The 22723-nt window shown below is 35.1% G+C and overlaps 1 protein-coding gene across 1 annotated transcript; it reads right to left on the bottom strand.

Annotated features, from left to right (window-relative positions):
* Window positions 1-1064: 1064 nt before the first annotated feature.
* LOC106069066 (putative leucine-rich repeat-containing protein DDB_G0290503) lies at window positions 1065-20675 on the bottom strand. The gene is made up of 4 exons (XM_056044058.1): window positions 20444-20675; window positions 13792-16264; window positions 13138-13368; window positions 1065-1324 (listed from the first exon to the last, which is right to left on the bottom strand). Exons 2-4 carry the CDS (start codon window positions 16191-16193, stop codon window positions 1084-1086), a joined length of 2874 nt encoding a protein of 957 aa, XP_055900033.1. The 5' UTR covers window positions 16194-16264; window positions 20444-20675; the 3' UTR covers window positions 1065-1083.
* Window positions 20676-22723: the final 2048 nt, after the last annotated feature.

The following is a 22723-nucleotide window of genomic DNA, read 5'->3' as shown; positions in this document are numbered from 1 at the left end:
CAATGACTTAAGTTCTGCCAAGTCACTGGTTTTCCTGGCTGGCTCAGGCAACCCATTCCATGCTCTGATAGCACTAGGGAAGAAGGAGTATTTGTACAAATTTGTCCTAGCATATGGGACGAGGAATATGCATTTATCTTTGTGTCTTTCAGAATATTTTATTAGATTTTGTTTTTGTATTTGAAGATTATGGTTCAGCGTTTTATGTATGATTGCTACTTTACTTTTGAGTCTTCTGTCCTGAAGGCTTTCTAAATTTAGTGATTTTACTAAGGGTGTTACTCTAGTCAAATGTGAATATTCATCTGTAATGAATCTCACTGCTCTATTTTGTGTCTGTTCCAGTTTCTTAATGTTTTCTTGAGTTGAGGGGTCCCAAATGGAGGATGCATATTCTGTTATTGGCCTAACCAAGGTTAAATAACATTTTAGTTTTATGTTCTTATTTGATTTATAGAAATTTCTTTTAATAAACCCTAATGCTTTGTTTGATATTTTTTTTTATAGTTTCATCAATATGAAAGAGTGTGTGGCCAATTATACAACGTCATTCACTATAACTATATTTTCTAGTGAGTCCAAGTTATTCACATAGAGCTACTAAAACCCAAAAGCTCCAGAACCAAAGTCTCCAGGATGGAACAAAAAAAAATTTAAAAAAAAAAGGATTCGAATCAAGGACCTTCAAATGACAATGAAAAGGTTAAGATACAGACCACTCCAACCATACAACGTAAAGCACTAGTATAAAAAGAAAATTCGATAAATAGATTTTAAAAGACTGATCTAGAACCTTTTTTTAAATATCAGCAATGTCTTGAAATTTATGTAGCTATTTCCTTTCAAGATTTCATTTATTCAACGGAAACTTTTTATTTCCGAAAGACGTCATGAAATTAACATTGACAATGCGAAATAGATATAAACTGTGACACTTTGATTAGCAGTGCTAATGTGCATGAGAATAAATTATAACTTTAATCTCCCTCTCTCACACACACACACGCACACACACCCACAAAGATAAGAAGACTAATGAATCACAAAGACAAAAAGACTTGTTTGTTTTCTGAAGTGTTTTAATTACGGGTAAGAGCGACTGGAGCGAGCGGAACTCACATCAGAAGACTCTCCCTTGCCATCACGTGGTTTCGTCTCTTTTGGCATCTCTGCGGCGAGTGGTGACTTCGTTCTAGGGTCAGATAGTGTCCCCTTTGGGCTGTCCTGTTTAGGTCCAGTTGAGGCGCTGGCGTTTTCGCTGTTCTTGTTGGACTTTTTCTCGCCCTTGTTCCCTCTCTGGCTGGACATGGCAGTGCTGAGCAGTCTGAAAAATAAAGGGTGGACTAGTTAAAGTCACATGAGAAATAAGTCATATTGCACGACTATTACATGCCGGAGTAGGTTTAGAGCTGTGATCCTAAACTTATTTTTGTAGGCCTAGGGATGAGATACATTTCCGAAACGCTTTGCAGGGGCCGATTCATTAGTTGTTTTTTCTTTTTCAACATGCCGATTTGTTTTCTTCAATTTTGGGCAGAAGTCTCGCAGACATTGGATAGCTCAACGAGTCGGATATGAAACTGTAGACAAGGAAAAGTGTGTGAGAGAGAGAGGGGGGAGAGAGAAAATGACTGAGATAGAGAGAGAGAGAGGGGGGGGGGAGAGAGAAAATGACTGAGATAGAGAGAAAGCGGGGGAGAGAGAAAATGACTGAGAGAGAGAGAGAGAGGGGGGAGAGAGAAAATGACTGAGATAGAGAGAGAGAGAGAGGGAGAGAGAAAATGACTGAGAGAGAGAGAGGGGGGGCAGAGAGAAAAAGACTGAGATAGAGAGAGAGAGAGAGAAGGGGAGAGAGAGAATGACTGAGATAGAGAGAGAGAGGGGGGAGAGAGAAAATGACTGAGATAGAGAGAGAGGGGGGGGGAGAGAGAGAAAATGACTGAGATAGAGAGAGAGAGAGAAGGGGAGAGAGAAAATGACTGAGATAGGGAGAGAGAGAATGACTGAGAGAGAGAGGGAGAGAAAAAGTAACTGAGAGAGAGTGTGAGGGAAAATGACTGAGAGAAAGAGATAATGACCGAGAGAGAGAGAGAGAGAGAGAGAGAGATAGGGAGAGAGAGAAGGACAGAGAAAAGAGAGGCGAAAGAAATAAGAATGGTTATTGTTTTTTTTAACCATTTTAAACAAAACAAAAGCGGGAGAGGGGAGACAAATAAAATTCACACTTGATGTCAATAACTTTCCAAGGCAAGAACCCCACTACTTAATGTGTGACACGAGAGTCTGTCTATGTTAGAAAATTGTACACATAATGAATGATAATAATAATAATTCTAATTATCAAACGGTCAATTATTAGGCTTCATACGTTTTTTCAACTACAAGCCATTTTTTCGTTACATTCTTTATTGTGAAAAACAAATAAACAAAAAGATTACATTCATTACAAGTAATTACAACCGCATATGCCATGCATCAATTTTGCGTAGCATAAAATTAATTACAAACGTATCATACATTGCATCATACGCAAACTAACATATAGTCGTGTCGTGAAGAGAGTCAAACCAATGGTTTCCAAACTGTGGTTCGGCGAAGACCATAGGAGGTCCACAGAAAGATGAAAGTTTATACAATTATGATAAATCCTCTCTATAAGTCAGTTTAATCCGATCGGATAATTTGAATAATAATGAAGTGGCCCATTCACTACTGTTTAATATGTCGATTACGAACTATCCTATGACAATGATTAAACAGTTCTATGATAGAATTGTATTTTGCGCGTGAATATCAAATGTACTCATTATACAAACCAATCAAAGCCGTTCTTTTAATTTCTCTGCTAATCACGCCATTCAAAGAAGGAGCCAAACTTCGTTTTAAAGCTTCCAACCGACGACCACGAGACTCCACGACACAGCAACACCAGTCTGGTTATAATTCTTGCAGGATTCAGTATTACGTTATTCAGTGGCAGTTCGTTTTCTTAAATCGTTTTACGCCCGTCTAACTGTTAGATAATGGATAAATATTCAAAACGTAAGCAGACATCTGTAGAAGAGTAGGAGTTTAATGGAAATAGTGGCAATGAACTGAGACATCTTGGAAATAGTGGCAATGAACTGAGACATCTTGGAAATAGTGGCAATGAACTGAGACATCTTGGAAATAGTGGCAATGAACTGAGACATCTTGGAAATAGTGGCAATGGACTGAGACATCTTGGAAATAGTGGCAACGGACGGAGACATCTTGGAAATAGTGGCAATGAACTGAGACATCTTGGAAATAGTGGCAATGAACTGAGACATCTTGGAAATAGTGGCAATGAACTGAGACATCTTGGAAATAGTGGCAATGAACTGAGACATCTTGGAAATAGTGGCAACGGACGGAGACATCTTGGAAATAGTGGCAATGAACTGAGACATCTTGGAAATAGTGGCAACGAACTGAGACATCTTGGAAATAGTGGCAACGAACTGAGACATCTTGGAAATAGTGGCAACGAACTGAGACATCTTGGAAATAGTGGCAACGAACTGAGCGACTTGGAAATAGTGGCAACGAACTGAGACATCTTGGAAATAGTGGCAACGAACTGAGACATCTTGGAAATAGTGGCAACGAACTGAGACATCTTGGAAATAGTCGCAATGAACTGAGACTTGATGACGTAAGAGAGGCCGCTCCACGTAAAACGATATTGCGTAAATACTCCGCTGAATATTTACAATTCCTGCATTCCTCATTAATCTTCGGACAGGTTTTATTATTATTATTATTATTTACAATTCGTATTTCTACGTACAAATGCAACAGCCAGAATTGGTCTTATGTTTCAATGCGTTATGGAACGAAAGAAATACGCAAGTTATAATATCGGCCTAGCCAAAGTTAAATAGCTTTTCGCTATGCTTATAAAAGCTAAACCAGTCCAAATTTATACTAGGCAAAATTTAAGTCATTGGTTAACATGCATGACTAGATGCATGACGCGTAGAACGTAATCATCTTCTATTTTTAAAAGTAACGTCTGTATTAAAATATAAGATAAGATAGGAATCAAAATTTGTAGGCTTTAGATTGAGATTATATCTCATCTGATATTTAAACTTTTAAGTCTAGTTCTAGATCTAGAAATGTCACAATTTCAAAATATTAGATCTATCTTTTTATCTAGATCTAAATGAGTAAATCTGGATTATTCGATATTAATCATCGTAGCTATGCGAAATTCCCGGATGTTGACAGTTTTCGACTCGCGGGAAAAGTGGCGACGCCATTTTTCATGTTTATATTTATTAAATTATGGGTGCTATTGATTTAAACTAAAGAATGAAGAACCAGTCAGTATATGAAGCATTTTGGACTATTTTTTTTATTTGTGAATATTTTTTTACAATAATTTAAAAAAAAATTAATGAAATTTAAAAAAAAAGTGTTTTTTTTTTATTTGGCCGAACTTTCGTAAAAAGTTCGTTATTTTGTAGCTCTAATACATGCTTCAGGTTGTTTTGTCATTTAAAAAGTTTGTTTATTCTGGAAGATAATTTAATTGGCCGTAAGTTGAGCAAATTTCATTGTAATATGTTGGTATATGCGATTTTTGTCTAAATTCCTGTGAGGCAACAAATCATGACAAATGTGACTTGTTTTAAAAATGGCGGCAATGGATCAGACCTCGATTTTTTTCAGTTTTGGCAACTGACTGCATCCAAAAACCATTTTGTCAAATAATTTTTTTATTTACTCATGTTAAACTTGCATTTTCTTATTAATTTAATTTATTCTGCTTCCTATAGAGTCGATTAAGTCTTTTCTATTAGCATTTTGCTCAAGCATGTTACATGTTAAAAGGCGAATTTATCATTACGGTCACGTGACAACAATGCACTATTTTAGTCTGTAGTCAAGTGTAAACATTAAATTAGATTTAGATCTAGATCTACATTTCGTAATGAAACTGATATTTAAATCTTGATCTACTTAGATCTTGATCTAAATGTATATGAATCAAATTACTGCTCAAACAAAATGTAGATCTTAATATTACTTGATCTATTTTATTATTTTTTTCTATTAAATACTAAAATAACTCAGTCTTGAGTCTACTCTACTTCTCAGTGACACTCAGTTGACTCAGTCTCTACTCTAGTCAGTCTAAGACTAAAGTCTAAGTCTAGTGTCCCTAGGCTAGTCCTCTACCCCTCTAGTAAACTCTAGTTATTTAGATCTAGGTGAGAGTATGTCTAGATAGTAGATCTAGATCTCATCTACTAGAATCTATTTAAATTGATTTTAAAGAATTAGATCTAAATCTACTAGGTCTACTAGAGTAACTAGATTTATCCATGTCTCCATGTATTTATAATTTATTAGTCTTCTAGATGATCATATATCTAGGCTACTATCTATTCTAGGGCTTGGGCTAGATCTATGTGCTTATTATAAGTATAGTGAGATGACTTTTAGTTTCTAACTTACTAGATCTAAATTAGATCTAAATTACTTCTAACTAAGCTTGAGATCTTGATATATTTCCAAATCAGTCATAAATATAGAATCTAGATCTATACTCTATACTTTTGTCCTATACATTAGATAATAACGGACAATAAAGATTATTATTATTATTATAACATAATTATAATTTAGATCTAAAAGTAAAGTAAAAGATTTTAAGAGATTTCTTGTCAATCTAAAGTATTTTCTAAAGTATTTTCTAAAGTAATCTTAACTAAGATGAAATTAAATTACTTATATAAACTTTATTATATATGGTTGCCTGGTATGCGCTCTTGACTTGTCTAAATCTGTCAATGGTCCCTGGTTCAAATCCTCATTCAGTAATAGTCTATACAAGCCTGAATGGTCTATTGACTAATTCTAGGTACTAGGATAATTATATTGAGGATACAAATTTAAGTCTTTACATTATGAATAACTTATACTTATGCCTATGCATATACACTATAAAGTTTTAGGTCTACACTTTAATAATTTCATATATTAGATAATGTCATGATGAGCGAAGCTCTTAAGAAGGTCACAAACATCAGTACATCAGTACATTTCAAGTCATAAGTAAAGGGAAGATGACACTCATTATAAAGACTCAGATTTGAAAGCTTGTCAGAAGAAATCAATAAATATTAATGCTTTTGACACTTTTGTTACCTTTCTAAATTAAAGTTATAAGTCTTTGTTAGATGAGTTTTAATTAGTTATTTAGCCAGCTTATAAAAAAGTATTTCTTAATCAATATAATTTAATCACTATCATTTTAGATATATAATACTACTAAATTTTTAATCTTTCAAATTTTTCACTTATTCAAAACAATTATATTATCAACTTAAAAATTTAAATGTATTGTTACCGGGTACTTTAATAAAAAAAAATGATTTCATAAATTAAAAAGAAAATTAATACAAAAACAAAGACTTTTATAATGTTGAAAATTTTAAAAAATAATTATTTGTTTTTTTTACCTCTATATCATATGTGATAAATATTTGTGAAATGAACACTTTGTTCAAAATGATGTACAGATAATTTGTCATAAGAAAGTTTGTAAAATCTGCTTTAATAAACTAATTATTCTTTTTCTTCCTCATTATTATGTTGGAGCGCTCAGATGGTTAGACCAATATATTAGATAGCTGCGCAGTGGTTTCCAAATCAGGTAGCTCTCTGGTGTCTTGTTTGGACCTCGTGGTAAAGAATGCAGTTTTTAAGGATTATCTGACATGGTCAGATTTTCCTAGTTCCATTTTTAAGCTTCTGGAATGTATGTAGTCTCTTTCTGTTGTGTCCGATTCTGAGGCCAAAGATTAAAGGTTGATCTTGTCTGGGTATCTTATAATAAATGATAATGCTAGGCAGTGTTGTCTTTTACAGGGTCACTGGTTCGAGCCTTGGTTGGCGCAGTCCCTTATTTTTGTCGCATTTAATTCACTACTTTCTCTCATTTAAAAAACTTGGTCCCTGGTACTGCTGTTCATTTATGTTTAATATATGTATGTATCATCATTTGTTTCAGCACCTAGCTTCACTTCTATATTTATCTTATAATAAGCATCATTTTTCTTGTGATTTGGAAGAGGGCTTGTCTATTTCTCATTTATTTTATTCACTATTAGTTTCTTCATTTCTTCTGGACAGAGTGCGATGTTTAATTGTGTGTTTGTTCTCCCACACTTGCATATTGTGTCAGCCTTATTATTTCCTTCTAGTTCTATATGTGCTGGTATTCATTGAATTTAAAATTTTTTTAATGCTGTAGTTGTTGAGCTTTATAAGTGCTGCCCTGAGTCATTTCGTGTAGGAGAGTTTTCCAAGTTTTGGAGGATTGTTTTTACATTGGTCAGAAAGACAATTTGACTGTACAGGGTACTTGGGTGTTTTGCTAGCATGGTAGCTGTTAGTAGTGCTTCCCTTTCTGCTCTGTGACTGTCAGAGAGCTGTCCAGTTATAATGGATTTTTCTAGTTTTTCTCCATCTGGTTATTTGATGAGTATTCCAGCTTCTCCATTTGTGATGGTTTTATGAAATGAACCATCCGTGTAAGTTCTGATCCACTGATTGTTAGGCTAACGAGTTTGTAAAACATAAACATAATGGAGTTTGAAGCTTTTAGTGCTGAAAAAAATATATAAATAAGCATGGCATGTGGCATATATATATATAGAAGCACAAAGGTACCAATGTTTTTGAGAGGCAAGCCCAGAGGAGGAGTTGAAGCACATACTCCGACCAGGTGCCATTGCCACCAATGATCAAGTGATTACATGTCTATATTGTTGGGATGTGACACCAGATAAAAATACTCTCTTGACAGCTCAGCTCTTTTTATGGAGAGCCGAATAGCCACAGTGGATATTAGACTAGTACCTGGTTTCAGCTATGCAATGGTGCCAGGTGGGGATCAGTGGTTCAAGTCCTCCTCATGGCTTGCCTATGTTTCACTGTTGTTGTTTTTTTTAACGTCGCCACATTCCCACAAGTTTAAAACTGTCAACATTCGTGAATTTTGCATAGCTATATAATTTATAAAATACAGCTGAGCCTATTGCAATAATCTATTAAATCTATTATCATTTGAAAGCTAAGAACAAGTAATTCAAAGTATTTTTAACAAAAACATGAAAAAAACATTATATTATATTATTATAAAAATATAAGATTATAGTTTTGAATTTTTTATTACAAATTAATATACATAAACTTTGTAAAACAATATAATATATCATACTTTTATTGAACACTTCCTGAACTTTTTTTTCTGTTTTTTAATTTTTAGATATACACTCAAAATTAGCGAAATGGTACGCATTTTCATTCAATTTTCATAAAACCTCACTTACTGTAGTGTTAAGTGAAAACGCGTACAAAAAATTTGTTAAAAATTAACCGTTTGTCATCAGCAATAATTTATATATCATTGGAAAGCTCAGGGCAAGTGCTTCAATTATCTGTTATCAACATTTTGTTAAAATAGAAAGATAAGAACATTTGATTACAAAAATAAAAAATAATAACCTCATATGGAGTTGTTTAAAAATTTAAAAAAAATTTTTTATAAATATATTATAAAAACAATAATATACTTTTATTAGGCACACCCTAAGCTTTATTTTGATATATAAATTATAGCAAAGTGATAAAAATTAGCGAAATGGTACACATTTTTGTTCATTTTTTCAGAAAATCTTGTGCCATGGTTTCCCATTACTTCAATGTTAAGTGAAAACGCGTCAAAATTTTATGTATTTTTTTATCTACTGGACGCATAATAACATTCTATACCTCATTGGAAAGCTCAGAACAAGATCTTTAATAATATATTATCCAAATTTTTAAAAAAAATTTTCACAAAATTTTGTCACATACAATAAATAAATAATTAATGACATAATAAAATCATAATAATAATGTGGATCTAGATCTAGATTTCGAAACAAAAGTTGCACTCACTATCAACTGCTACAAATCAAATCAACTCATGTTCGTTGTTCAATTAATCGGACTTTTGGCAAGATTGAGAGATGTACTCAACCTTCAACCTATTCATTCCCTATGATTGTGATTCATGCATTGATGTGTCACAGTGTGAGATGTCGGTAGTGGTCCGCCATGGAAAGTATTGCCTTTTTTGTGCGCACGCACATCTAGGTATTTTCAACATCGGTGCACTATGGTATGCTTGATTCTACATATATGAACTGTACACTCATAGGCACTTATATATACTAGCTGGGGACTCCAAGACAAGCCTTCTTGTTAACTATTCACTCATAGGCACTTATTTTATATTTTACTTAACAGTATTTTTATGTTATATATTATACTGTATAATAATAATGGCAATGTCTTCGATTCTGAAGACCAAGGATGAGTGCAGTGTTTCACATGAATACACAGACCCAGATCTCGTGCAGACAAAACCTTTTTTCAACTGCTGTCTATTTAAGCTTTCGTTTCGTCTTCTGTGAATGTCTTTAATACTGGCTTTCGTTTCGGTCTCAAATGTGTTTCCCGCAGCCTTTGTTTGAGATTTCCAACTGTCTCTTTCAGAGGCCACTTGCTGCCAGCTACTTTCCTAAGTGGTATATACCGTGCAGTGTTTCACGTAGCTAGACAGCTGGAGCTTTAACAATAAATAATGAAAGCACAGAATGTTTATGTCCCTTAAAAAATAAATTTATCAGCTTCGTCCCTTTCCTATTCTGTCATGACATCACCCCCTTCCCCAACTGAAAGGACGTCGCACCCGTTTAAGGGCCCCTAGGTCAGGGACGGAGTGGGTAACAAAATTGACCATGGCATTACCATATGAGCCGGCCCACAACATGAATGCCATGCGTTAACGAAACCTAATTCAGCGAAAACTGAACTCGTGTATGCGTGGGCTGACGTACAGTACTAGATTTAGACAGGAAGAAGAGAATATGTACAAGCGTGGCCTTAATTCTTTGGCATTGCTTTATCATAATCCCTCTACGTGCGTTCTAACGCTAATTCTATATAACTTTACAAAATATGACAACTTTGTAGTTGCTTCATCGATTAGTATTCTTAAGGGATTGAAGTACTCCTAAACAATATATAATTGAGGCTATTACATTACATTATTCCATATGCTAGGACAAATTTGTACAAATGCTCCTTTTTCCCTAGTGCTATTAGAGCATGGAATGGGTTGCCTGAGCTAGCCAGGAAAACCAGTGACTTGGCAGAATTTGTCGTAGGACGTAATCATCTTCTTTTTTGAAGTAACGTCTGTATTACATAAGATAAGATTACAGAACATGTGTTAGGAAAGTATTATGCAACGCTGAGTCAGTTACGTCACACCGTGGGACCATTTTATAAAAGAAATTCTACAATCTTTTGTGTATTTCTGGCCTTATTGGAATTCCAAGCGACCCTTTAGAAGGCGGTCCATTTTGGTACCGGTCCACCGGGCATTTGTCAGAATGACTATCTAGCAAGTCCGCCTCTACCCTAAGGGGATGCGCACCATAGTAAATAAGAAACGCTGTCTTATGCTATTATTTACAAAAAATGCCACTTCGAATTAAACCATTTACAATTGTACACACATATTATTAGACTTGGATCATCATAAGAAGTGTGGCTGAGTGGCATAAACCTTTTGGCTACCTAAAAAGGGTTCGAAACCCGACTCGAGCTACTGTAGTCTACTGAGCATGTAATAGCATGATGGAGGCGCTACACAAAACCAATGAGACAAACAATACCATTGAAAAATACAACAAAACAAATTAATTACAGAACAAGATATAAGTCTCGATCAGTTTATTACATCTCAAACATTTATGTCAAGATAAAAGGTATCTCCCTAAAAATGTGTATCAATTAATAGATCTATATTTAACTCTTTCTCTCCGTAATTATTTTCCACGTTTCGACGGGATTCTTTATTTTGCCCAGTAGTATTTCACTCCCCTATTACGATTAAGCTTCCATAACTTTTTTTGTTTATCAGAAAATGTTTTATTTGGTATAGATTTATATAAGACAAAGTAAAGTTTATAAAATGAAACATTAACTTTATTTAATGAGTTTAAATCAACGTCAATTAGGAGAGAAAGAGTTAAGCTACCAGTTGCGTTATTCCGAGGCAGACAGAATTACGTCTCAGCCCAAACTCTCTCCTCTCCACCCCCCCCCCCCGAAGCTTGGTTTGGAATGGCTGTGGATAGGGCTCGAACCCAGAACTAACGAAATGACACTCCAGAGCGCCTCACAATTCGACCGCTAAACCATTCACTTTGAATACTTTTTTGCTCCGACCCTTTAGTAACTGAATTTGATGTAAAAATCTATAAATTTTGTTGAATTAATAATATTTGAATGTAATATAACATATATATTTCATTACTATGTATGTAAATCAGTTGCATTATTGATATTTAAATGTAACATATATTTAATTGCTATATATGTTACTGGCAAAATGCGAAATGTCTCTAGGCATTCTATAGATTGCTCGAAACGTCTAGGCAAAGTGAAAAATGTCTCCATTTCCTATTTTGCCTAGAAATTGTATAGAGATTTCTGTTCAGTAAACCTGACAGGCGTTACCTTTGGATAATTCGTAGTAATATTAATACAGACTACAAAGGGAAGCTAAACGGTGAAAAATATAAATTTAAAATATTCTCTAAGTAACTTCCCTTTGATTGCAAAATTCCACTAAACGCACGATAACTTCAGAGACAACAGATTCTCAGTGAAAAAAAAATGACACAATCAGCATAGTCTCTTAAAAAATGTAGAATTAAGATTTCATCAATAATGACACATTTTTAAAAATGTTTGGAATACAATTATTAGTAAATTATTAAAAATGTCACAAAAAAAGCATATTAATATTTCGATTCTAAGTTTACTCCAAGATGCCAAACAATTTGACTTTGATTGTCAAGTAAAAAGAAAAAAAAAAAACTAGCATTGAATACACCAAAAAATTTGCTTCAAATAAATGTCTTATATTTCTGTTCTTGCAAATAAAAAATGAAAGTCAAATAGACAAATGAAACTTGTTAGCGTTTTCCAGAATTTAAAAATCATAAATCTGGTTTAATGGTCGAAGGTTAACAAAAGTGTTAAACCAATATTGTCAGGTACCTATTAGAGATGATTGGACCTTACAAAAGTGTTAAACCAATATTGTCAGGTACCTATTAGAGATGATTGGACCTTACAAAAGTGTTAAACCAATATTGTCAGGTACCTATTAGAGATGATTGGACCTTACAAAAGTGTTAAACCAATATTGTCAGGTACCTATTAGAGATGATTGGACCTTACAAAAGTGTTAAACCAATATTGTCAGGTACCTATTAGAGATGATTGGACCTTACAAAAGTGTTAAACCAATATTAGAGATGATTGGACCAAGGGAAAAAAAACCCTGATTAAAAACCCTAGGCTTCATTAGGATTCGAACTAGTGACACTTGGGAAGCCAAGCTCCTTACCACTCATCTACAACACCCCTGATTGCTCATTCCTCTAAACATTAAAGAAGGGAAACTACTCCAAACTCTAGATCAGCTTGACATAGTTGAAGGTTAAAACAGACTCGGGGGGAAACACAGAATCAGTTTTGTTTTGCACCAAATCATATCTGACTGATTGATGACAATGCTAGCAATGTATTAGTTCTCCGTGGTTTTATGAAATTACTTAAGGATTACATTTGTCGAAATGTATGGATTCGAAATTTTTTTAATTATATAAACTCTTGCAAACATAAACAGATGACATTTACATCATCTGTCTCAGAGATTGCTAGGTCTTAAAGAAGATACTTTACTTTTTTTTTAATTCTTCGAACATTCCCGAAAAAACACTTAAAAGTAGGACAACTGCTTTAGAGTAGGCCCTACCATATGGAAAATAAATGTATTAATGCATTCTTTTTTCTCAACTTTATGAAATGAGCGCTTCATTTTCATTGGACGCTTTTGTTAGTGATTCATCAATGTTTTTATTTACAGTGGAAGAACTAGAAGTCTCTATTTCCTTGTTTGGGATTTCCTCCTTCTTGATAATATTCTCTTGTTGATCAATATGGTTGTCAGAATTAACTCTTTCATACCTGTAATCCTCTTTTGAGACCGTGCTGGTACTCAGGTCTGTCTTTCTCTCCTTGGCAGCGGTGACGCCATTGCTCACGCTTGCTGACTGTTTCTTGCCTCGAAATAGCCCAGAAGTCAGAACAACGCCGCCAGCAGCTGCAGCAGACAGAAAGCCAACAAAGACCTGAGGGATTAAACCCAGGCTAGCAGTGCCAGCGTCTTCCAATAGAGTTACGATGGACATACCGAAGCTGTGAAGAAATTAAACAGAATAAGCATGTAAATTGTATCAAGAATAATAAATCACAGAGTTTTCGTATTGCACATTATATGAATGGTATGGATGCTTTATGTAACAGTCTTCTGATACTATTTTTTACCATTATTATACTTGTAAATATAACACTATTACATACTAGTCTTACTAATGATAAAAAATGTAGGCTATATATATATATGTATTATATACTTTATTGATATGTAAACTATCTGTATTACCGCTTGGTTGAAAATTGTTGAAAATTTAAAAATTAGGAGCAGTTCAAATGCTTAATAAAACTAATAACTACTAAAACATGTTTACAAGTTTTACTTCATATTTTGTGGGCACTCTTTGAATCAAATTATAAAAAAAAATATCGTCAGGCAGATTACCAATCACGTGTGTTACTTACCCGGCGCTGGAGGTCAAGGTCATTAAGTATTCGGCTACACTTCCTGCTGCTATGCCACCAGCTTCGAAACCCGCAGCTGCAAGGGCGATAGGAACAACAGCAGCAGAACCGACGCCAAAGAGTGTTACAACGCCAAACTGCAAGAATGCCCTCGTAAGGCTCATGCCAGAACATCCTGCTTTTCGATCTGCTTTTATGTCAGTATTCCTCATGATGTCTTGCTGTTCAGCGGCTACTTTCCCAAAGCTGTCTTCGTCGTTGTTAGCAGAGTCATTGATGGTCCCTTTTGAATTAGTGGCACAGCTATCGGGTGTTTCCTTGCTCTGGGGCTCAGCAATGAGATGGAAAGACTTCGGTATCGTATTCAATTTTCCAGTATCTTCATCTAATGGTTGAAAGTGATCATCTTTGTGTTCCACGTTTGCTGAATTGAGTTCAGAGCAAGATTTTGGTATTGCAGCATCTTCCAATCCAGCTTCTTGATCTAAAGATTCATAGAGATGTGAATCTTGCTCATGCTCAATATTGTCCTTTGTTGGCAAACTCACGCCATCAATCGAAGCTGGCAATGCAGCAAAATCTGCTGACGCTACGTCTTGATCTAATGAAAGAAAGTGATCTGAACCTCCACACTCTTCTTCTTCCTTGCTAATTGAAGTAGTAATGTGTTCGTTCTTAGTGTCTTCTGATGTAACAATACTTTCACCTTTATTTATTATGTTCTCAGAAATATTTCGATTTATGGTTTCGTCCAATGGAGGTTCATCAGCTGCTACTTCAGTTCCAATGTCTGGTGTTAAATTAGTTTCACTAGCGCTTTCTGGGAACTCATTGGAATCATTGCTGAACCCAAGAGGCGGAGTGCTTTGTCCTTTGTCTTGAGGTAACACGGAAGTGGCTACTTTAAAATTTTCAGCTGTGTCTATTGTCTCTGATAGACACTCTAGTTTGGTTGATGTCTCCGTAGCTTCAGATACTGGATCAACATTAATGCCAGCGGCTGAAAGTTCAGTGTTGTGGTGCCTTGGAGCACTAGAGTTCAAGGAATCATCTAAGACCTGTTCTTCATTGGGAACTAATGAAATATCTTCTAATTGTGCCTCTGTTTCTGTAGAAGAGCTTAGCGTGTCATTGTTTTCTGCACTACATTTTTCCTTATGCAGACAAACATCTGTACTGTTTAATGGATGTTCTGATATAGAACTAATGTTGTCTGATATGCTTGGTTTAGAAGTGCCAAAGATTATGTCCGAACTGGCATTGAGAGTGTTGTCTGAAGACATATTTCCTGTTTCTAAATTTGTATTGTCGATAAAGTTATCTTGACTTAAGGAGCTCTTTGATGTTTCTGCACAGCTCGTGCTGTGAAGTGCAATGTCTGATTTCTGTAGATGAGAAATACCAGCGTTGTTTAGGTAAACACCTGTTTCTTGTTGGACAGTGTCATCGTTGTGTTTGTAAATAGTGTCTGTTTCTTGTTCAGCAGTATCAGAGTTGTCTTTAAGAGAATCAGAATCGCCTTTAGTAGCATCCGTTGTCTCATTAAGAGCATCTGTTGGTTCTAGTTTAGAAAAATCAGATTTATCATTAGAAGCATCCGTTGTTTCTAGCTTAGACGTGGCATCATTATCAGAAAACGTCTCATTGGAGCTTGGTTGACTATTGTTGATAGATTCAGAAGACACTTCAGTTGCTTCTATTGTATCCTTCTGTACGTTGTCGCATAGCAAGTCTATTTTTTCTTGCTGCGAATATTCAACTTTCACATCATCTCGGTTCAACAGATTATGAAGTTGTGTTTCATCCAGAGAGGCTCCCCCAAGTTCAGGTCGAAATGAGTGCAGAGTTTCTAGTGACGCCCCTGTAGATTCCGTGACTTGCAAGCTCTTCTCGTCTTCCATAACTTCCTCTGCGGTGACAACACAGTAATCAGTCATTTCACCCTCATCTTCAGCAGTCTCTGCTAAGTTCTCTTGTTGACTTTTGAGCACCATACTTTCCGAGCTTACTGGATCTTCTGATTCGTGAATCTCGTTAATTCTGCTTTGGTCTAAATTCGTGTTTTCCTCTAGCGACTTTTCACCCAACGGATCATCCTTTATCTCGTCTTTATCTTGTGGCGGATTGTTTAGATCTAGTTGTTCTCCAGAAGCAGGCGGACCTTCGTCTTCTGAACATTTGGTTTCTGAATGGGTGCGTGATGTGGTGCTTTGAACTTCCTTCTTGGTTGATTCGATGCCTTTCTTTGTGGCTTCATGATCAATTTCTTCGACGTCTTTCTCCTGATGGCTTGTTAATATCTTAGCAGCAGTATTATCATTATGAGTCAAAATCTCTTTTGTTTGTTCAAGGTTTATGTTTTCAATATGTGCCGTGTTGGAAGATTCCGACTTTTCTTCCATTTTTTTTTACAATGAAACTAATTAAACTTGAAACAGGTTTGCCTCGATGTGACCTTCCCCTTGACAGAGTTCTGTAAGAGAAAATAACAATGCATTCACTTTGCTTTTTATAAAGCTTATATAAAATCTGTCTGGGAAAGGGTTTGTACCTGTTATTTCTCCCACAACCATTCTCGCATCAAGTTGAAACTTTTCACAACTATTTATTGTACCGGTACCTGACAAAAGAAGTACCAGATTATAACCAGTTAGTTAACTAATTGTTAGTAATTATAGTTAATTTGTTTAAAAGATGTGACGGTATATATAAAGTAATTCCCCATATTACGTTTTGTACTCCCACTAAACATACACAGGTCTATTTGTCCATGACTAGACATGAATCAATCAAAAAAATTAATCAATTAGTGGTAATTACAAAGAAAATAGGTAGTTTACTCCTGTAGTTTTAAGACAAGTTTCCCTGATTTTAGCTGTTATTCCCCTTATTTAGGCATTGTCTTTTCCAAAGATATTATTTTAGTTCTGCTTTTTGCATTATAATTATACTGTTTTAAAAGTGGTATTTAATGACATATTACCGCCTAAGTGTTCATTACATCTACATTACTTTACAAATTAGAACCTAGCTAAATCGTAGACTGTGCCCTATCTTATTAAATACAAAGACCTTCCTTCAGGGAACAGCACCAGGAAAAGGAAGAAGAGGCAGAAAGAGAAAGCGATTGGAGGACAACATAAAAAAATGGACGGCCCTGCCATTAAAAAGAGGTTCTAACTAAGGCAAAAGACAGAGAGGAATGGAGAAAGACGGTCGACGAATCTTGCATGGTGCCCCAACGGTCTAACAGACTAAGGGATAGGTAAAAGGTAAAAAAATAAAATAAATTATTAATATCGTCGTTTGTGTGTGTGTAATTGGAAACATTGCAGAGTGTAAAATTGACATTTATTTACGTTTCCAATGAGAATTCAATCGACACTATAAAGTCCTACATTTTAAATTATAAACTTTTCCCCCAACCATTTGAGAAGCACTGTTAGTGTGCATACGACCTCCATGTGTTTATCACAGACTATACAAACACATGTCAATCATGGTGACTAATAACCACTTCGTTGTTTTGTATTTGTTGTTGTTGTTGTTTGTACTGAGGATAGCCGGTAACGAGTTACTTGCCTTGCAACATGCCCTCCCCACCAATTACCAGGGCCGGTCTTAACCATAGACAAACTAGGCAGCTGCCTAGGGCGTACAAACGGTGGGGCCTGGCACATGAAATAGCGAAGCTTGTCCTAAATGTTATTGATGGATGAACACTAGATTTAAAGAAAATTGCTTTTCGCTGTTTATTTTTTATTTTTCTATTTCAATTGGGGCCATCAAATTCATTTCGCGAAGGGCCTCCAATTATCTAAGCTGGCCCTGCGATCACCTCCCATTTTCTTTAACCAAATGCTTTTTAATTTTAACTGCCATTAAGTGGCCTACTCAATAAATTATGCTCATTAGTATTCATAATAATAATATTGCAATGCTGTCGTAGAATTTCGTGGGAAAAAAAAAAGACATAAAAAAGAAATTAGAACAGAAGCTTAAATTATCACAACAAGCTGAGTTTAAGCTTAGAACTATACCAAAAGAAACAAAGAATGAATATAAAATTCAACAAACTTTATATGTATATATTATCTGGGATTTATGGTATAGAAATTAAAAAAGCAATATATTTTAGGGTAACTTTGTTTTAAAAAAAAAAAATCATCATAATGTTAAAACATGAAAAACGTCAGAAATACTTGTTACAAAGACAATATCTCCTTTATACAACTTGTAGAGCGGTGGTTTTTCTCTTAATAATGAATGTTCGATTAAAAAACAATGGAACTTTTTCTTACCCCGCCCCCATCCCCCTTCTCCCCGTGAAAGAATCCTGGTGATATGAATATATAGATCTAGTACACATTATAAGATTTTAATTGATAAGCCTTTGGATCTAAGAGTAGTCTAGAGTCTAGACCATACTAGACTTAAAAGACGATGAACATTAATTTATTAAACTCTTGAATCAATATAACTTTACGTTTGCGAATTCCCGAATGCGAAAGTCCTCAAAAAAAAAAATGATGTTGGATCTAGATCTAGATTCCTAGATATAGATCTCTAGCCTCCTAGATATAGATCTCTAGCCAAATTAAAATGTTTTTAATTTTTAACTTGAAAAATGGTCACGGTCAGACCAGAGTTTTCCCCGTGTGGCCAACGAGCTAGTAGGCCTAATTCTTTACTCAGAGATGCACATCAACTGTTAAATTTCTATGATAATCGTTGGAGTCGTTTTTTGAGATCAGCTGTCCAGGTTTCTAGATCAAGGTTCCATGAAACAGTGACTTGAATAGAGGTAGGATTGTAAAAATCTCTATAAATTCTATGTAGGCCTATTTCTTTTGGACAGTTTAAGCGTCTATAACACACTTTTGTATTCATAGTTCAGTGAATTGACAGTATCTGTCTGTGTATTATTTATGTTGGACACTATTGATTCTCTGAAATGTTTTGTATTCCGATACCTTGGAGCTTTGGATTGGGCTAGACAGGCCCTGGTATGTCAGGAATGTTTATCCTTACGCATATATGTGTGTGAGTGTGTGAGATGGTATGTATGTGAGAGAGTCTCGTTAAACTGTTGGCTACTACTTTGTAAATATGTATCTATGTTGTGAGTGTGTGTGTAAGGGTAGCCTGCACATGTGTGTCTCTGACATGGTCGAGCCATTGAGGTGAGTGTAACCTCCGCATCTGTTTCTGGTTTTGTTTTTTAAATAACATTCCAGGAATTTATTTTTAGAACTGATACAATCGTCTGTAATAATTAACCCTTAAACTGCTGAGCTGTTTGGCAATGAAGACATACAAAATGAAATTACAATGTTCATGTTTAGAGTTTAGAGGCTAAACTACCACACGCATCTTAAGGGTTAACGAGAACGAAATGTGTGGAAATGTAATTGAAGCTTTTATTAAAATACCATAAATTACGTTTTTATAGGATATTATGGCATTCATTTTAATGATGTTCGTAATAGATTACTGCTGTTTAGATGGGGATCGCAAATATTTTTAGCGTGTTCCTGCAATGTATATATTGTAAACTAAAGATACTTTAAAGTATATTTATTTCTTGATTGCTAAAACTCAAAGTATTATATAGGCATACAGCCTTCAACACATTAAAAAAAAGTGTGACAAACGTATTAAATTTTATTTTCAGTGTAATTTTTTTTAAAGAAGCAAAAGAAAAAAAATATTACTATTTAAAAAAAAAAGCTTATCTAAGGAAAAGAACCGCTAATTACTGCCATTTATCTAAAAATGAAAGGGTTTAGCCCTCTTTCTGCCAATTGTTTAGTACTAATTGATTAACTAATTGGTTAATTGTTTTTATTGATTCATGTATTGTCATCGACTATAAATTATTATGCAAAATTTCAACATGATTCAAGAATGGGAAGTGGGAGAAAAAAAACGTTATTCTCATTAATTAGCACTTATTCCCCTTATTTCTATTTCAAACAAAACAATTAATCACCAATAATTGATAAACTAATTGTTTTTGTTGTTTTTTTTATTGATTCATGCCTTGTCAGGTACAACGAATAATTATGCAAAGTTTCAACTTGATCCGAGAATAGGAAATGGGAGAAAAATATAGTCAACTTTTTTTTTTTTACCAGACAGACAAACAGACAACCAGACAGATTGAGCTGGTTTAAGCTTTGTAAAAATCAGACTTGAATCCATTTATGCTTCAATTTACTTATGATGATAATGAGAAGATAGAAGAATTGTAATCACAGCCCAGACACGCCTCCCCCCCCCCCCCCCACTTCTTAAACTATTCACAGCTGTTTCAGGCTTGATTCTAATAAACATAATTTATATCATAGATTTACATTCGCCTTAACCTCACTTATAAGGTCTGGTGAAGGCATACACATACTGTTCACATACACTTTTATACGTACTAGAAAAAAAAAACTTCACATATTTCCATCTGAACAGAATAGACTAGGCTGATTTCTTCAGTAGAATCATTTCATTTTTTAAAAAGAAATTTCAGATGCAAAGTTTGATTTTAAAATGATACAAGATTAATATTCATTAAAATGATCTTATAAATAGTAATAGGATTTAAAAAAAAACACATGAAAACAATGATTAATATTTCATTAAATCAACCAGTGCCTACCTTTTAAATTCCTCAATGTTTCAACACTTTCACGTGAACAGCTGATGTGAGACAATGGTGAGAGGAGGACACCTGGGTTAAAGGCCACCTGGGTCACTCTGTCCCTCGTCTCGAGAGTTAAAGCTTATTACGTTCAGTACTGCCAGTTATCAAAGCGGGCGACCCCTTGCTAAGTCGGGTCAGGCGATACTTCAGCAGCCTTGTGGACACACGATGCGCCGATAGCGAAGTGAGATGACGTCATCACTGTACGTGTGTTAGAAGGGGAACATGGCAGCACAAACAATCTCTAAAAGCTTCTCAAAAAATGTACAAATGGTACCCTTTAACCGAAGAAAAACAAAAGATGTTTAACTTTTTTTTTTCTTCGAATGAATATAGAAACAATAATTAGCTGAACTAAATCTTGAATTTGGGACTGTATTGAGCTTGCGCCATACAGAGAAGAATTTATAAAGTCCAGGCTTTTATGACTGTTGCGAACGAGTTGAGAGTATTTATTACATATAAAATCCAATTCTTCTTTGGTTGATAACACTGCTAGCGTGCAACATGGTGTGCTACGTTGATCGAGACCATTCATATTAGGAGGCCTCAACACTGACCTGCAACGTCACAACATGTGGGTAGTTTATTACAAGTGTTAGTTGTCAAGACGTACAGGTCTATGACGTGGCAACGAGCTATTAATCTAAACTACCCACAGGTTGTGACGTTGCAGGTCAGTGTTCAGGTCTTCTGTAACGATTGGTCTCGCCCTAGATTCAGCCACTATAATGGTTACTTGCGTTTACCAGCTCTAGCCTTATTTGCAATGGAATTGAGATGCTACAGAAGGATCCTAGGCATCACATTCAAAGACCGCATCACAAACCAAGAAATCAGAGACAGGGTTACTGTAGCGATCGGAGCCCATGATGACCTGCTAACTATTGTAAAAAGACGAAAGCTTAAAACCTATGGCCACATTACAAGATCTACGGGGCTCGCAAAGACCTTCCTTCAGGGAACAGTGCCAGGAAAAAGAAGAAGAGGCAGACAGAAAAAGCGATGGGAGGACAACATTAAAGAATGGACGGGCCTGCCATTGAGAGAGGTTCTAAACAAGGCAAAAAAAAAAGGGAGGAATGGAGAAAGACGGTCGACAAGTCTTGCCAGGTGCCCCAACGGTCCAACAGACTAAGGGATAGGTAAAGGTAAAGGTAAGCCTTATTTGCAGGACTTAAAATGTAGAGATTGATTTTGATTGCTAAATGTCATGTATACGGGTAGCGGTGGCTGAGTAGTCTAGTGCTTGACTTCCAAACCTGTGTTCCTCGGTCCGAGGACTGTAAATTTCGAATTTCGGAATTTGTACGGCGCCCCGAGTACACCCAACTCTAATGTGTACATGACTTTAGCTTGGGAAAGTAAAGTCGGTTGGTCGTTGTGCTGGCCACATGACACCCTGCTCGTTAACTGTTGGCCAAAGAAACAGATGACCTAACATCATTTGTCCTATACATCGTATGGTCTGAAAAGGGAACTTTACATCTTTAAAAAAAAAAATCACATGTATAATATATTATATAGGCCTACAGGTTTGAACAAAAAATATACATTAATCATCAACTTGCTGTGTAAATTTTTGTTCTTTTAATAACCACTATTACTTTAAGTATTATATTGTAGAAATTAAATAATGTTAAATGTGCAGAAAGTCAAGAAACTTGAAAACTGGAAATGGAAAACTGTCATGCCCTAAATTCTTATCTATGGAAAGAAAGAAATGAAATTAAAAAGTTTCTTATTTAATTTATTGCAATAACTGCATATTGAAATGTCTGCTTAAAACTATAACGGCAGAATAGAGATGAATTACGAAATTCGTGATTTATTGCCTAAACAAGTGCACTCTAACTTTAGGTGTTCGTTTTTTAAATTTTTCAAATAGCAATTCTCATGCTATAACAGCAGTGCTAGGAGATCCGCATCAACGGCGAATTTCGTGAAGGAACAAAGGGAACTATCTGATTGAAAATCATTTGCGTATAAAATGTACCATAATGGCGATGTCACAGCCCTTTGGGGCGCCACTGTGTTGACTAAATGTGTTTAAGATGTTGCATCATTTACCATTACCCTCTAAGCTTCTGTGTCAAAATTTTATTTTAGGTCATCGATATATATCGATTTGATCTTCAACATTTTTTTAAATAAGTACATGTTGTACGTTGTTGAAAGTGATGAAAAATCAATAAAGAACAATCTTAAGGGAGGTAATCCAATGATTCATAGGCG

Source organism: Biomphalaria glabrata, chromosome 10 (assembly GCF_947242115.1).
Source record: "Biomphalaria glabrata chromosome 10, xgBioGlab47.1, whole genome shotgun sequence".
Lineage (NCBI taxonomy): Eukaryota > Metazoa > Mollusca > Gastropoda > Planorbidae > Biomphalaria > Biomphalaria glabrata.
The sequence above is the reverse complement of the archived record's forward strand: the minus strand, read 5'-3'. Positions and strand labels throughout refer to the sequence as shown.

Bases quoted from the DNA above. Each gene is read 5' to 3' on its own strand.
- LOC106069066 (XM_056044058.1), bottom strand. From the start codon at position 16,193: ATGGAAGAAAAGTCGGAATCTTCCAACACGGCACATATTGAAAACATA. The intron at 13,369-13,791 runs GTAAGTAACACA...ATTTCTTCACAG, and splicing joins ACCTTGACCTCCAGCGCCGG to CTTCGGTATGTCCATCGTAA. The intron at 1,325-13,137 runs GTATGAAAGAGT...TTTATTTTTCAG, and splicing joins GTCTCAAAAGAGGATTACAG to ACTGCTCAGCACTGCCATGT.